The sequence below is a fragment of the Hypanus sabinus genome, chromosome 1 (genome assembly GCF_030144855.1).
Source record: "Hypanus sabinus isolate sHypSab1 chromosome 1, sHypSab1.hap1, whole genome shotgun sequence".
Taxonomy (NCBI): Eukaryota; Metazoa; Chordata; class Chondrichthyes; order Myliobatiformes; family Dasyatidae; genus Hypanus; species Hypanus sabinus.
The window spans coordinates 19,742,944-19,760,740 of record NC_082706.1 but is presented as its reverse complement, the minus strand read 5'-3'; the positions used below and the strand labels follow the sequence as shown (position 1 = coordinate 19,760,740).

Sequence of the window (17,797 nt, the reverse complement as noted above, 5' to 3'; positions counted from 1 at the left end):
GGAATCTCCATCTGATATTCTAAGCAGCTGAATAATATTAACCTTGTTGTAATTTATTGAGCTGGCGAAGTTCCCCAGGGGATCGCAGTTTTCATTACGGGCTTGGTGAAAAATGAAAAACATAATTTGTGTTACAGCTGGGATTTATCACTCACTTAAGGGCACAAAATATTAGTTTCTTACCATGTACCTCAGTAAGTAGCCAGATGCAGTGTTAAGCCCATGGGAGGTATTAGTGTGTCTCTCAAATCAGACTGCATAGCACTTAGTGAGGAGGGCAGTAAGGAGGAGTGGGTAGGCACGGTAGCAAAGCGTTTAGCGTAACGCTGTGACAGTGCCTGCTGTAAGATTGGAGTTCAATTCCTGCTGCTGCCATTAAGGAACTCACACAAAATGATGGAGGAACTCAGCAGGTCAGCCAGCATCTATGGAAATGAATAAACAGCCGATGTTTCGGGCTGAGACCCTTAATCAGGACTGGAAAGGAAAGGTGAAGATGCCTGAATAAAAAGGTGGGGGGAGGAGCGGAGGGAGGATAGCTGGAAAGTGATAGGTGAGGCCAGGGGTGAAGGAAAAGTAAAGGGCTGGAGAGGAAAGACTCTGATAGGAGAGGAGAGTGGACCATAGGATGCAGGGAAAGAGGAGGGGATCCAGGGGGGAGGTGATAGGCGGTAGAGAAGAGGTAAGAGGCCAGAGTAGGGAACAGATGCAGAGGGAAGGGAAAGGAGAAATCGATATTCATGCCATCAGGTTGGAGGCTATCCAGGCAGAACGTACAGTGTCGCTTCTTCACCCTGAGGGTGGCCTCATCACGGCACAGGAGAAGGCCACGGACCAACATGTCAGAACGGGAATGGGAATGGCTGTTCTGCTTTCGGCAGAGGTGCAGACAAAATATTGGACGAATTCCATCCCGATGAAAGGTCTTGGTCTAAAATATTCACTCTTCCTCTCCCTCCATAGATGCTGCCTAGCCTGCTGAGTCCTCAGTAGAGTAGTGATTAGCATAACACTGTTACAGCACCGGTGACCCAGGTTCAATTCCCTCCACTGTCTATAAGAAATCTGTTCATTCTCCCTGTGACTGCGTGGGTTCCTCCAGATGATCTGGTTTCCACCCACAGTCCAAAGACATACGAATAGTAGGTTAACTGGAGAGATAATGGTAGATATGAAGCTCCACCACTATTACTGTGTGCTCAGGCCTCGGACAGATGTGGACTCGGTCTCCACTGCTGCAATTTCTTGGCTGTAGACATTTCACTGATCCTGAGAGGCTGTTATCCCCAGCTGGAATGTTTAGAACTTTTTAGTATTTGTTTCCAGAAGTCAAGCATCACTGACAAGGTCTAAATCCACTCCCCCATCGCTGACTGAGTCAGTGATGGCAAACCAGCTGCTTCAGCTGTTACGGTCCTTCTGGTGAAGTCCCAGAGTGACGAAAACAAACAGAAAAACATCTGCAGATGCTGGAAATCTGAAATAGGACAAAAGATACTGGAAGTACTTGGCAGGTCGGGCAGCATCTACAGAAATGTTGGTCCAATCTTTCTTCAGGATTTTGCATTCCTAACAAAATCAGTTTATGCCTCACAAAATGCTGGAGGAACTCAGCAGGTCAGCCAGCATCTATGGAGGGAAACGAGCAGTCAACATTTCGGGCCAAGACCCTTCAGCAGGGCTGGAGAGGAAAGGGGCAGAAGCCAGATTCAGCTTCTGCAGGAACTTTTGTGTCATTGTTTTTATCTCTGCTGAAGGATGACGACAGAAGATGATGAGGAAACAGTAATGTATTTCCAAATCGTAAGGCTAGGTGACTTGAATAGAGTTAGAACGTAGAACCTAAAACCTTACAACTCAGTATAGGCCCTTTCTTACTAAAATGTGTGCCAACCTTTTAACCTACTCTGAGATCAATCATTCCCTTCCCTCTTACATAACCCTCCATTTTTCTTTCATCCGTGTGCCTATCTAAGAGTTTTTTTAATGCCCATTATGCAACTGCCTCAACTAACACCCCTGGCATGGCATTCCACATACCCACTACTCTCTATGTGTTAAACCTACCTCTGACATCCCCCAGTTACTTTCCTCCAATCCCCTTAAAATTATGCCCTCCTTTTTTTTTTGCCATTCCTGCCCTGGGAAAAACTCTTTGGCCAACAACTCAATCAATTTCTCTTATCATCTTGTACACCTCTATCAAGTCACCTCTCTTCCTCCTTCGCTCCAAAGAGAGAAGCCCTAGCTAACTCAACCTATCTTCAAGCTCTCTAATCCAGGAAGCCTCCTGGTAAATCTCCTCTGGACCCTCTCTAAGGCTTCCTCATCCTTCCTATAACCAGAACTGAATGCAATATTCTAAGCGTGTTCTAACCAAGGTTATATGGATTTGCAACATTAACTTGCAGCTGTTGAACTCAGTCCTCCAACTAATAAAACCAACACACCATTAACCTTCTTAACCACCCTATCAATTTAAGCGGCGGCACTGAGGGAATCTATGGACGTTAGCTCCAGGCTGCCTTTGTTTATCCACACGGATATTCAATCCTGCCACTAACCCTGTATTCTGCCTTCAAGTTCGACATTCCAAGTTGAATCACTTCACACTTTCTCCCGCATCTCGTCTCTTCAGTTTTCCTATCAGTAGAGGTTAACAAGTGTTTGGAGAATGTGACAGCCGGAAGAAAAGCCTTCAGGATAAGCATTTACCCATTCAAAAGTGGCTTGAGGAGAAATTTTCTCACTCAGGTAGTCATGAATGGTTGGAATTATCTCTCCCAGACATGCCTGAATACTTTGTTTTTTATAAAAGATAGGGAATAGGAAACAGAAACAAACTCTTCAGTTCTCTGTCCAGGCCAAGCATCAAGCTTCCACTTTTAGATGAATCCTACCCTAACCAATTTTGCTCTTCTCACCCTCCCATCAACTCAGCCCCAATATATGGCCACTCACCTACACCCCAGGGGCAATCGGTTCTGGTCTCTTGTATACGAGGAGAAGGCAGGAATAGGGGCTGAGAGGGAATTGGATCGGCCATGTTGCCATGGAGGAACAGATTCATTGGGGCAAATGGCCTAATTCTGCTCATGTATCTTACGGTCTCTTACGGTTACTTCACCAAAAAGCACATCTTTGGGAACTGGAGCTCCCAGAGGAAGCCCTGAGCTGGGGTAGGGATTACACCAGTTGTACCTCTGTGCCTCCCCTTCATGTACATGCAATGGGTGGGTTGATCAGAGCCCCGAAGCCCCAAGCCGATTAGATAATCCTAGAAATGTGGTAATAATTGGACACGCACAGCGAAATAACAAGCCTAATTTATTATCATAAAACAGAAAGCACATATAAACCATACAAAATACTACCTAGTAAGTCACAAAGGTTTCCACAGATGTTTCAGGGTGTACGATTCTTAGTCTCCTCTTGATTGTTACTGTTGTTGGGGGAACTTCAAATTCCAACTCATGAAATCACTCTGGGTCTGTCCTGGACACTGATGATCACAGTTCCTCGATCTAGGGAAAGTACCAAGACTCACCCAAAAGGTGGTTCAATAAATAGAGGTTCAATCCACAAGCATAGCAAGAGAGGCAGAGATAGATAAACTCTTTGGTCTTTTGGTCTCATGCCACTAGTGCCCGAGGCCAAAGAGAATCCAGCAGCTATTAGCAAGCATTCAGCAAACGTACAGTGTTCAACTGGTACAGACACTTTCTTTTTATGTAGAACCATAGAACACTACAGCACAGTACAGGCCCTTCAGCCCTCCATGTAATCCTTAAAAAAATGTACTAAACCCACACTACCCCATAACCCTCCATTTTTCCTTCATCCATCTGCCTGTCCAAGAGGCTCTGACATACCCCTAACATTTTAGCCTCCTGCAAAGTCATTCCAGGCACTCACAACCCTCTGTGTAAAAAACTTACCCCTGATGTCTCCCCTAAACTTCTCTCCCTTAATTTTGTACACTTTACATGCTATGAGTTCACAAAGAGTTAAAGGCATTGCTTGGAATTGATCAGACTTTCATGGCACAAAATGTAATATGCCACAACACAGTATGGTACTGTTACAAGTTGCCAGACAAGTCCTTCGAAGGGAAAAGCCTAGAGCCAACATTTTACAGCGCAAGCAATCGCTGATCGGGGTTCAATTCCCAGCACCGTCTATGAGGAGTTTGCACATTCTCTCCATGACCATGTAGGTTTCCTCTGGCTGCTCCAGTTCCCACCCACATTCCAAAATATGTACAGTTCGGGTTGGGGTTCCTAAATTGCGGCGCCCGAAGCGTAGTGACAGTTGGGGACTGGCTCCAGGACAATCCTCTGACTATGTTCGTTGTTGACGCAAAGTGACACATTTTGTTGTATGTTTTGATGTCTGTGTGACAAATAAAGCTAACCTTTTTAATCTTTAAAAGCAGATTAACCTGAGCGAACACCTTGGTCAGTATGGAGAAGTTGGGCTGAAGGGCCTGTATCCATGCTGTACGACTCTATGAATCTGTGATATCCTTTCTGGGAGTCCATGCCTCTGCCTTTCCTTGCAGGTCGAATGGTTGAAGAATGAAGAGGCGATTGATCCTCAGCACGACCCCAATGTTTACACAACCGCAGAGCACAGTCTGGTCATCGAGCAAGCGCACCTCTCCGATTCAGGCAACTACACCTGCATTGCCTCCAATGTGGTTGCCCGGCGACGGAGTACTGTCGCCACGCTGACAGTGTTTGGTAAGAAATAGTATTGCACTCCTCACGTCTGGATATTGCAGTGATTAGTGTGTGTCTTTCCCAATCGCAGAATGTCCCTGCATCTTCTGAAGTGCAGCGATTGTTGTAACCCAGGAGATGTGCACGAAGCAAGATCCAACAGAAAGCAATGGAGTGAGAGGTCACGTGTTGGCTTCAAGGGAATTGGGAAAGGTCCCATGTTTTCCAGCAATCCCGATAAGTCAGGCAGAGTCCCATGCAAAGGATGGTGTTACTTAAGTGGGTGAACCCTCTCAGAACCTCACTGCAGTGCCAGGTGAGGCTTGCCCTCGAGGCCTGCAACATGGAAGTAGGCACTTTAGGCCATCAAGTCCATGCTCGTTCGCACAAATCCCATTTTAAAGATTCATAGAACATGGAAACAAGCCCTTCCACCCAACTGGCCCATGCCAACCTAGATGCCCATCCAGACTCGTCCTATGTGCCCACTTTTGGTTCTTCTGCTTCTAAGTCCTTCTCAGCCACGTCCAGTACTGTGCAAAAATCCTAGTAACATATATAGCCAGTGTGCCAAAGACTTTTGAACAGTACTGTATTTGTCAATGTGGAGAAAAGAAAAAGAATGTAGATCTGGTGAGAACAAAGGATATTGGGGATGGCGAGGTTAGAACACCACAGGAGGGGTGTGGGACAGGTGGGAGAGAAGAAGTGGGGGTGGTGTAGGTGCAAACACACCCAGCCCTGAGACACCAGGCAAAGTCATTTGATTCCAAACAATTGGCTTATTGATCATTGCAAAATATCTCTCTGGTTTGGCCTGCTGATGCATTTTGCCCACATTCCCTCAGAGTTAAGCACTAACCTACACTAGGGGATATTTACAGCAGCAAACTAACCCACCTGAATGTCTTTAAGATGTGGGAGAAAACCTGGATGGTCCCGAGGGGGATTATGCAAATTTTCACAGGGTCCACCTGAGGTCAGCTTTGAATTCGGGTTATTTATTTATTTATATATGCAGCGCGGGACAGGCCCTTGTGGCCCTTCGAGCTGTGCCACCAACAATCCCTGATTTAACCCTAACCTAATCACGTGACGATTTACAACAACTAATTAACCTATCAACTGGTACATCTTTGGATTGTGGGAGGAAACCGGAGCACCCGGAGGAAACCCAGGGGTTCACGGGGAGAACGTACAAGCTCCTTACAGACAGCAGCAGGAATTGAACTCGGGGATTGCTGGTACTGTGAAGTGTTGTGCTCACCTCTAGGCTACTGCGTCACTAAGCTGTGAGACCACAGCATTACAAACTACGCCTCTATGCAGCCCCAGTATGGACCTTCAAAGTAGATTTATTATCAAAGTGATAGTACTTACCTGAGGTTAATTTTCTTGCGGGCATTCACGGTAGATAGAAAGAAACACAATAAAATCTATGAAAAAAATGCACACAAGGCAAACAGACAACCAACATGCAAAAAGTCTCCTGGCTCAGATTCATGGCTGAAACCTAGCCTGATCAGCAGCAAGAATGTTCTTAATTTAAGTGAGTTGTGGTCACGGTAACCATTACCCACCAATGTGATCCACTCTCAACCATCTCCTCAGTTCCATGGCAGGTCCTAGCCTCACAAAACTCTTATAAACTGATGTAATTCTTATATTCTTAAATTCTTATAAACTGATGTAATTCGGAATGGCAGTAAATGATGTAAGAACCCGGCGGGTCAGCAGGATCTGTGGGGGCAAATGGAGGGTCGATGTGTTTGCATCCAGAGTTACGAGAACTTTGCCGGTACTCCTGGGAGCTGAGAACTTCTTCACTCAGAAAGTGGTGCATATAGGTGGAATGCTGCCAGAGGAGGTGGTTGAGGCAGGTAAAGTAATAATCTTTAAAAGACATTTGGACAAGTACACGGATAGGAATGACTTAGAGGAATATGGGGCCAAATGGAGGCAGCCAGGACAAGTTTAGGTGGCCATTTTGGTTGGCATGGACAATGTGGGCAGAAGGGTCTGTTTCTGTTCTGTATGTTTCTATGACCAAAAGTAAAAAGCTTTTATTTTACTCCAGAATACACCATCAGCAGTCACTTGTGTTTTCTAAACACAAAAATACAACTGCAGCTGCTGTGGATCAAAGAATACGTCCACAACGCTGGAAGAACTCCAACAGGAAACAGGACCCTTCCTGATGAAGGGTCTCAGCCCGAAACGTTGGCTACTCTTTCCTCACGGATGCTGCCTGACCTGCTGAGGTCTTCCAGTGTTGTGTACGTACTTGTGTTTTCTATAAGCGATAGCTTTGCCAGCAATGTCCTCCTCCTCTGAGTGAGTACAGTTTTATCGGAATTGGAGGTCAAATTGCTTCAAGTGGCCAGTAAGTCAGGCAGTTTAGGGTGGTAAAAACAGAGAAGTTGTTTCAGATGGATGACCTGTCCCCAGCAGGGTCCAGTTCACAGAGCCCTTAACATGTATAACCGGCTGTTTATTTTTCAGTCAACGGTGCCTGGTCCTCTTGGACAGAATGGTCGCCCTGTAGCGTCCACTGCGGCCGAGGGTGGCAGAAACGAACCCGCACCTGCACCAACCCAGCGCCACTCAACGGGGGAACCTTCTGTGATGGGACCTCAGTCCAGAAGATTGTCTGCTCCTCTCTTTGCCCAGGTTAGAGCCTCCACTTCTCAATAAAACCGGCAAAACAAAATGTAAGTGATAAGATGGTTTAGCAAGCAGAAGAATTCCATGAAACAACCTCACAGTTCTGAAAACCCAGTGACAGACTGAAGTCTGAATCAGCATAGTAGCCCAATCAAAGCAATTGGTATTGTCATCGCACAGGGACATGTGTTTGATAGTCGTATCATTGAAACCTATACAAGGCTAAAAAACTTAGCAATTTCATCTGCTTGGCGGTGACAAATTAGCTAGTTATTTTTAATGGAACAATAGTCACAAAAGATTGAAGCAGTTGAAGCTTACAAGGTTAAAACAAATTTCAGCAAATTCCTTCCTTCATCGTTGCTATCAGTGAATTTGTGCCAATCCCGTGTCATCAGGGGAGAAGTGGGAATGACAGAATAAAGGCAAGAAATTGCAGGAAACGCTTGCCGCTCTCCTGAGGAGAGTTAACACCTCAGGATCCTTCATTAGAAGTGTGAAATGTTTGAGACATAATGGGAACATGGAAGGGTGTGATCAGCGAGAGGTTCTTTGGCAGAAAGGTTGAGTCGAGGCCTTGTGGGGTGGTAATAGGACACAAAGGAATGAGAAATAAACCCAAAATGATAAAAGAAGGATAGCCAGACACTGACGTTACATAAAATAGAACATAGAACAGTACAAACCCTTTGGCTCAGAGTGTTGTACAGACATATTAACCTACTCTGAGATCAATATAACCCTTGCCTCCTACATAGACAAAGAATGCACACAATATGCTGGAGGAACTCAGCAGGCCAGGCAGCATCTATGGAAAAAAGTAATAAGTCGAGGTTTTGGGCCAAGACATTTTTCTATAGATGCTGCCTGGCCTGCTGAGTTCCTCTAGCAGTTTTTGTGTGTTGTTTTGGATTTCCAGCATCTGCAGATTTTCTCATTTGTCTCCTACATAGGCCTTTATTTTTCTATCATCCATACACCTATCTAAGAGCCTCTTAATCCCTCTAATATATCTGCCCCTACAACCACCCTTGGCCAGGTGCTCCACACACCTACCACTCTCTGTGTAATGACTTAACTCTGACATCACGCCTATAATTTCCTCCAGTCACCTTAAAATTACACCTCCTTGTATTAGCCATTTCTGCCCTGGGATAAAGTCTCGAGTGTCCACTCCGACAATGCCCCTTATCACCTTGTACACCTCTATCAACTCACGTTTCATCCTCCTTTGCTCCAAAGAGAAAAGCCCTAGTTCACACTGCCTGTAATGAGGTTGTGTGTGTGGGGCACCCCAGAGAGCACGGAGCTCTGAGCTTCTTAGTACCTGAACTGGTTAATTGTTGTTTAATAACAGTTATTAATTGTTTAGCGTTCCTTGTGTCTTTCTTGAGCAACTCGCTCTTTGTAATGTGGTCTCCTGGGGCCTTTTCGCTAAGCTTGTTAAGTTTATTTTGAAAGGGTCAGGCATTCCATGTTACTTGTATTATTTAAGCGGACGCCTGTTTAGCACTAATTGCAGGGTCCTAGTTCAGAGAATGCCACATCTTGTTGTGTTGCTCAGCCGAGCCACTGATGTTCTTTTGGAATTATTATGAATAAGTTCTCTTTGCTGACTCTACATTAGAGTCTGTCTTTTCTCCACACTTGAGTTCCAATGTTGCCAGCACACAATGTGACATGGTCTATCTCTGTAAGGCAGGTAATGCAGGCAGTATCCTGGTAAACCTCCTCTGCACCCTCTCTAAGGCTTCCACACACTTCCTATAAGGTGGAGACTATAACTGAACACAATATTCCTAATTTGTTATGGCATTAGCTTACAGAATTTGATACTGTGTCCTGGGATGCTGTAACGTGGACAGAAAACATTGTAAACAAGGAAATATTTCCCTTAGAATCATAGAATGGTTCCAGCACAGAAGGCCATTCAGCCCAATATGTTTGTGCTATCCATCAGAAGTGCCCAACCTTCTTACATGGGTCTTTTAGAAAATAGGCTATACCTTTATTCTTCCTACCAAGGTGCATGACCGCACATTTGCCTTAACTGTATTCCACCTGCCACTTCATTGGCCATTCATGCAACCTGCCCTACTCCTCCTGTAAATGGCTTGCCTCATCCACAGTACCTGTCCATCTCCCTCGGTCTGCAAATCATGAGTAGGTGATCTTTTAGTAAGGCTGACTGACCAGGAGAGCAGAGAGAAATCCCAAGGCTTCAATCCAAATAAATGTGTGTGATCTCGGGAGAGCAAATGGAACCTTGGTGTACCTCTCTTGACAGGGCAACACTCTATCAGTAGTTCATGGGAAGCACAGCCTATACAATACTCTGAGCTGGACTTAAGCCCACAAACTTGAAGCTCAGAATCTGGAACGTTATCTGAAGCAAAGCTGACGGCATGTGAAATGTTATTATGTGTGCAGCATTCGGGATGATGATTTTAGAAGCTGGGTTTTCCTGGCAATCAGGCATTTTTAATTCTGTTTTTCATTCCCATTCCATGTCAGTCGATGGCCTTCTCCACTGTCACAAGCAGGCAGCAGCTCATATTCTGTCTGGGTGGCCTCCAACCTGAAGGCATGAACATTTATTTTTCTAATGTCTGGTAATTTCTCCCCTCTGCCCCTTCTCTCTTTTTCTATTCACCATTCTGGCTCTCCTCTTAATCCTTCACTTCTCTTTTGAACTTCCCTCTGCTGGCCCTCCTCCTTCCCCATTTCCCCTGGTATATTCTCCTCTCCTATCAGATTCCTTCTTCTTCAGCCCTTTACCTCTTCCACCTACCTATCAATATCTATTTCTCTCATTTCCAGTATCCACTCACTTTTATTTCCCCTCATTACTCTGCCCCACCTCACTGCTGCTCTACCCCTCCACTGCCCTCATGACCTGCCCATCACATCCTTTTGGCTCTCCATCTCCTTCCCTTTATTCCATGGTCTGCTGACCTCTCCTATCTTCTTCAGCCTATCTCTTCCACCTATCACCTCCCAGTTCCTTACTTCATCCCCTACCCCCACCCACTGACCTGGTTTCACCTATCATTCGCCAGGTGTATTCCTCCCTCCTCATCCACCTTCTCATTCTGGTTTCTTCCCCCTCCCTTTCCCCTCCTGAAGAAGGGTCTCAGCCTGATATATCGACTGTTTAAACCTCTCCATAGATGCTGCCTGACCAGCTGAGCTCCTTCAACATATTGTACGTGTAGCTCTAGATTTCCAGCATCTACGGAATCTCTTGTGTTTATGATTTCTTTTGAATGCTGAAGTATTCATTTTACAATCCTTCACTGACCACTAATTAATAGGATAAAGACCTTTCTCACCAATCTTACTGCGTATTGATTACACACATTCTGTCAATCCTCCACCACGAAAGTGGTTTGATAATCAGAACATGTTGCTGAGCAGAGTGGAAATAGTAATTCACAACAAGGAGTTATCACCAAAGCTGTTAAATGCTACGTCAGCAGTGCTCTTTCCATGAAGTTTGCTTTCACTTCAGACAACGTCCACAAAAACTTTGGAAGTCTTTTGAGACTTCATGCAACTGATGAAGTATTTTCAGCCTGAGATGTGAACTCTGTCTCTGTACGGAGTGCTTCCCGCTTTTTCTTTTTTTTAATTGCAGATTTCCAGTGGCCGGAAGTTTTTCTTGAATTTCATTTACGACTTTATTCGTTTGTTATGTGCCATGTTGTGTGACGTGGGCAATCATGGTTTTTCCGTGACTGTGATTGTTATTGGCAAGTTTTTCTATAGGTGTAGTTTTCCATTGCCTTCCTCTGGGCGATGTTCAATACTTCAATAGTTCCATTTAATATCAGAGAATGTACACAATATACAACCTGAAATTCTTGTTCTTCACAGACATACACAAAAGCAGAAGAGTGACAGTAAAAACGTTAAAATCCCAAACTCCCCCCACTCCACCTCTTACACACAAGCAAAGCAATGACACTCCCCCTCCCCCACTTACTTCTGCAAAAAAATGCATCAGCACCCTCTACCCACCAAGCAAGCAACAGCAAAACCCTCAAGGAAGACCATGTTTGGCACTACAATAAAAACTAGTTGTTCAGCGGACAATTCAACATATCACAGGCTATCCATCTCTCTCTCTCTCTCTCTCTCTCTCTCTCTCTCTCTCTCTCTCTCCCGCTAATAAAAGGACAGAGAGGTGAAACCCTTTCACAGCAAGAGGGGAGACCAGAACAACTCACTGAGTTACGGTGCTGCGTTGCTTTTTCACAACTTCTCTGACTCAAGAATCAGCAACAAGCTCTTCCCCCCCACCCACCACCAATGAGGGGAAGAGAGAGAGGGTGCGCGATTCACCGAGCCCCTGACAGCTGATCCACTCTTCTGAATGTTCCATTTTCCTCCCGCAACACTGGCGTAGGATCAACTCATCCCCGGGGCCACAAAGCCTCAGAACCCCGAAGGTGCACTCATTTTCCAGCCGTGACCAAGATGGGCGTCCCCGGGCATTATCAATACTTTCAGAGATTGTCTGCCTGGTGTCAGCGGGTCGCATAACCAGGACTTGTGATACGCACCAGCTGCTCATACGACCACTCACTACCTGTTCCCATGGCTTCACCAGACCTTGATTCGGGGGGGGATGGGTTAACCAGGTGCTACACCTTTCTTAAGGGTAACCTACAGGCGAGTGGAGGGAAGGAACACCTTACACCTCGGTTGGTAGTGACGTATCTCCACCCTATCGCCCATCTTTTACAAGAGGGTGGATAACTGGTCACTTCAAAGGATGATGGTAGACGCCCTCTAATTAAACTGTGGGCTACTTCTCCTACAGAGACACCTCAATCTATGCCCAACACTGACTCTCACTTCCTCGGAAGACCTCAGCGCTTGCCCAGAGCCACTGTGCACTGGTTACTCCATCAGCTGATCTCTCAGACTAGACCAGATGGTCACCCGTCAGTTCCTCTGCATCCACATCCACCAGCACTCAGGATGAGGTTTTCCATTCCAGGACATCCCAGATGTTCTCTTCCTTTTCCAGAAAATGGAGCTTTTCTACCACTACTATAAAAGCTGCACTCACCTCCATCTCTTCCATTTCCTGCTCACCTGCTCACCCCATCCCACCCCAGCATAGTAGGGGTCGGGTTCCCTTGTCCTCATCTACACCACGAGCCTCCGCAATGCAACACATCATTCTCAGCGGCTTCCGCCACCTCCAGCAAAATCCCATCACCAAGCATTACCTTCTCCCCTCACCACCCCTACCTTTTGTTGGGACTTCTCTCCCTGCAACCTCCTTGTCTGGTCATCCCTCCCCGCTGACCCCCCCTCCCTCCTGGCAACTCTCCCCGCAAGTGTGACAAGTGCTACACCTGCCCCTACACCTCCTCGCTCAGGGCCACAAGCAGTCCATCCACGTGGAGCTTTACGTGCAAGTATGTTTAGGTCACCTATTGCACCTGGTGCTCTTGGTGCAGCCTCCTTTAAATCAATGAGACCTGACGCAAATTGGGGCCTGTTTCATTGAGCACCCTCACTCTGTCCATGGTAACAGCCAGGATCTCCTAGTGGTCACCCATTTCAATTCCACTTCCCATTCCCATTCCCACATATCTGTTCACAGCCTCCTCTGCTGCCACAATGAGGACAAGAGCTGGTTGGAGAAGCAACATTATACATTCCATCTTGGTAGTCTCCAGTCTGGCAGTATTAATATCTACAGTACTGTGCAAAAGCTTTAGGCACATATATATAGTTAAGGCACTGTGCTGTATATTATGTCTTTTCAGTTACCAGTTAACCACTTAATACTACTGATCTAATACAAAGCTAAGTGCTCATTTCTGTTTCCCTACCACCTTCCTTGTTAAACCAATAACAGTACTGTGAAAAAGTCATAGACACCCGAGCTATATGTTTGTGTGCATAAGACTTTTGCACTGTGCTATATTCGTCTAACTTAGAACATAGGACATAGAATAGTACAGCACAGTACAGACCCTTCGGCCCACAATGTTGTGCCAACCCTGAAACCCTACCTCCCATATAACACCCACCTTAAATTCCTCCATATACCTGTCTAGTAGTCTCTTAAATTTCACTAGTGTATCTGCTTCCACCTCTGACTCAGGCAGTGCATTCCACGCATCAACCACTCTCTGAGTAAAAAACCTTCCTCTAATATCCCCCTTGAACTTCCCACCCCTTACCTTAAAGCCATTTCCTCTTGTATTGAGCAGTGGTGCCCTGGAGCAGAGGCACTGGCTGTCCACTCTATATATTCCTCTTAATATCCTGTATCATGTCTCCTCTCATCCTCCTTCTCTCCAGAGAGTAAAGCCTCTCTTAACTTCCGGTAACCACTCACCTTTGTTTCCCCCTGTATACCCCTCTCCCACCTCACTGCTTCTCATCACCCTCTGCTCCCCTCATGACTTGCCCACCATCTCTTTTTGGTTCTTCATCTCCTTCCTTTTATTCCATTGTCTACTGTCATCTCCTATCAGATTGCTTCTTCTTCAGCCCTTTACCACATCCACCTATCGCCTCCCAGCTTCTTGCTTCATTCCCCTGCCCCACCCACCCACCTTCCTCATTACCTGCCAGCTTGTGCTTCTCCCCCTCCCCAACTCTTTTTATTCTATACTCCTTCCAGTCCTGATGAAGGGACTCATCGATCATCGATCTCCCCCCATCGATGCTGTATGTTGTTTTGAGTTGTTCCTGATTTTCAGCATCTGCAGAATCTTCTGTGGATAGTCTTCTATTGTTTCTTCATATCTACCATTATTGACCAAGCACATGTTTTTGTCAGTTCCTTCAATATTTCAACCAATTATGACGTGCCCCTGGGAAGCAGCTGTTGTGTCTCTGTTATTGTTTTGATCTCAGGGTTCTTCCAGGAGTTAAGAAGAGTGAGCAGTCTTAATTCTTTGTGATTGTTTATTTTAAAATACAAACAGATATACAGATACTAAGCAAACAAAGTAAAGTGTTGAGAAACAAAACAGGGATGAATGAATAGTGAAGTAGGTGAAGATAAAAAGTGAAGATGAAGATCCAGCCAACAGAAATTCCTTAGATAAAAGTAAACCAATCAATGGTTGCCCAATTGCATCATGTGTCATGTGCTCATACTTAGCCAATGAAAGATGTAATTACTGTACCTCCTCCAGTAAGAACCACCACATACTGTGAAAAATACACGAGTTTGTTTAAATAGTAGAAATTATAATTAAAATACAACTTCAGTAAATGTTCAAGTAATTATACTACAACTATAGTGTTACATTAATTCATCTAATATCTTATGAAGTGTACTTTAAAAACAGTGATTTCCAACACAGCTCATCACTTAGAGTTTCCACTGAGAATACTGCAATGGTAAAGGAGGCTATTTAGTCCACTGTTCCCTGCTGGCTTTGAAAGTGCATATCAACTGGAGGATCGCTGATATCTTGGAGCGTTATAGGCACAATCAGTCATATTGGACAGAGCAAGGTGACTTGAGTGTGCAGATGGTAGCCATAAATCAAACCTACTGAAACTTCACAATTAATTATCAGGGATTCTTATGATTCTGTCTTAGTTCAATGATAAATGGAAACATACTGTATTACTTTCAATTATTCATTTACTGTAACAGGTTACTAGGTCACACGAATGTTGGACTCTGAAGAATATCCTAAGGATACCCATTTGTGTTCTATTGCCTTGTGTATGGCAAACTCTGAGCTCTGCTTCAATTTTGGCCAATACAAGTTAGGTAGGATGAATCAGCGTTGGAGATAGTGTAGAATTGATATCTGGATCTTGAGCACCAAGGGTTAAATTTGTAAACATTGCTGCATAAGCAAGCCTTTGAAATTTAGATGCTCCATTGCAATTTTTTGTTCAATTACTGAAATATCGGGTAAGAGGGAAGAAATTATTTCTATTTGTTGGGCAATCTAGGCAGAAAAGTCAGAAACAGGCCTCTGAAAATGGGGGACAAGAGCAGTTTGGTTCAATAACTAAAATAGCAGCAGTGTAGTGGTTCAGAGATGTAAGCTTAATCCTCTCCATGGCAACTGGAGAATTTACATTCAAGTAATGAACCAAGAATTAAAACTTGTGATGTTATCCGGATTGCTGCGAAAATCCATCTGATTTACAAATGTCCCTACCCAGTGTTGTCTATATGTGATTCCAGACTCAAGACTCTTGACTACCTCCTCAGTTCAGGCAGGGTAACTGATGGACATCAAATGCTGACAGTTAGTTGCCAGCAACATCTAAATCCTGTGAATGAACAAATAAAAAAAAATGTTCCTGATCCCTGAGTCTGTAAATCCCCAACATCAAAATCACTTTTGTAACTGTGAACAAGGCTCGGGCACTGAGCTTAGCCTGCTGTCAAATTCTGTGAGGGGCTAAAGATGTTTCTATATGTCTCTGATCTACTGGTCTGGTTGACAATGGAGCATAGAGTGAGGTTATAAAGCATAAAGATGGGAGATTCTAACAGGCTGAAATATGAATTCTAACAGGCTGAAATATTGCCGACCAAGATTCCCATCCAATCAAAAACAAGAGAAAATCTGCAGATGCCAGAAATCCGAGCAACACTCATAAACACTGGAGGATCTCAGCAGGCCAGGCAGGCAGCATCTAGAAAAAGAGTACAGTTGATATCAGCTATACTCTTTTTCTAGATGCTGCCTGGCCTGCTGAGTTCCTCCAGCATTTTTGTGTGTGTTGCTAAGATGCCCATCCAAGCTAGACCCATTTGCCCATGTTCAGCCCTCATTCCTCTAAACCAAGAGTTCCCAATCCAAGGTCCATGGACCCCTCAGTTAATGTTAGAAGTCTATGGCATAAGAATGGTTGGGACCCCAGTCCTAAACCCTTCTGATCCGTGGTCCTGTCCAAGTACCTTTTAAACATTGTTAATGCACCTGCTCTGGTAGTTCATTCCATGTATGGACCACACTCAGGGTGTAAAAGTTGCCCTTCAAGTTCCTATTAAATCTCCCCCCTCTCACTGGTACAGTTTCAATGGCTCTCCACACGAGTTTAGACCACCTGGACAACACAAACACCTACGTCAGGATTCTGTTCATCGACTATAGCTCAGTATTTAATACCATCATTCCCACAATCCTGATTGAGAAGTTGCAGAACCTGGGCCTCTGTACCTCCCTCTGCAATTGGATCCTCAACTTCCTAACCAGAAGACCACAGTCTGTGTGGATTGGTGATAACATAACCTCCTCGCTGACATTCAACACTGGCGCACCTCAGTGGTGAATGCTTAGCCCACTACTCTACTCTCTATATACACATGATATTGTGGCTCGGCGTAGCTCAAAGACCATCTATAAATTTGCTGACTATACAACCTTTGTTGGTAGAAACTCTGGTGGTGATGAGAGGGCATGCAGGATTGAGATATGCCAACTAGTGGAGTGGTGCCACAGCAACAACCTGGCACTCAACGTCAGTAAGATGAAAGAGCTGATAGTGGACTTCAGGAAGGGTAAGACAAAGGAACACATACCAATCCTCATGGAAGGATCAGAAGTGGAGAGAGTGAGCAGCTTCAGGTTTCTGGGTGTCAAGATCTCTGAGGATCTAACCTGGTCCCAACATATTGATGCAGTTATAAAGAAGGCAAGACAGTGACTATACTTCATTAGGAGTTTGAAGAGATTACAAGTACACCCAAAACTTCTATGGATGTACCATGTGAGGCTGCATTACTGTATGGAGGGTCTACTGCACAAGAAGCTGACAAAGATTGTAAATCTAGGCAGCTCCATCTTGGGTACTAGCCTACAGTGCCCAGGACATCTTCAGGGAGCGGTGTCTCAGAAAGGCAGCGTCCATTATTAAGGACCTCCAGCACCCAGGGCATGCCCTTTTCTCACTGTTACCATCAGGTAGGAGGTACAGAAGCCTGAAGGCACGCACTCAGCGATTCAGAAACAGCTTCTTCCCCTCTGCCATCTGATTCCTAAATGGACCTTGAAGCTTTGGACACTACCTCACTTTTTTTAATATACAGTGTTTCTGTTTTTGCACATTCTTTAAAATCTATTCAACATATGTAATTGATTTACTTGTTTATTTATTAATATTCTCTCTCTCTCTCTCTCTCTCTCTCTCTCTCTCTCTCTCTCTCTGCTGGATTATGTATTGCATTGAACTGCTGCTGCTAAGTTAACAAATTTCACATCACATGCCGGTGATAATAAACCTGATTCTGAATCGGATTCACTGTGAATGTGTAGTACTGTGCAAAAGTATTAGACACCCTAACTATATATATGTTCTTTTGAACAGTACTGTATATCCTGCAGTTCTTGATTTCCCATCTCTCAGATAGAGGCTATGTGATTACCTCATGTACATCATTCATATTCTTATACACCTCA

The 17,797-nt window shown here is 44.8% G+C and overlaps 1 protein-coding gene across 4 annotated transcripts in view; it reads left to right on the top strand.

Annotated features, from left to right (window-relative positions):
- LOC132391741 (netrin receptor UNC5D-like) overlaps positions 1–17,797 on the top strand; it is a 775,452-nt gene that overhangs the window by 542,154 nt on the left and 215,501 nt on the right. For all 4 annotated transcript variants that reach the window (XM_059965319.1, XM_059965334.1, XM_059965310.1 and 1 more), the window contains 2 exons: positions 4,562–4,742; positions 7,224–7,391. In XM_059965319.1, coding sequence (XP_059821302.1) covers positions 4,562–4,742; positions 7,224–7,391 — 349 coding nt within the window. The remainder of the gene's footprint in view (positions 1–4,561; positions 4,743–7,223; positions 7,392–17,797) is intronic.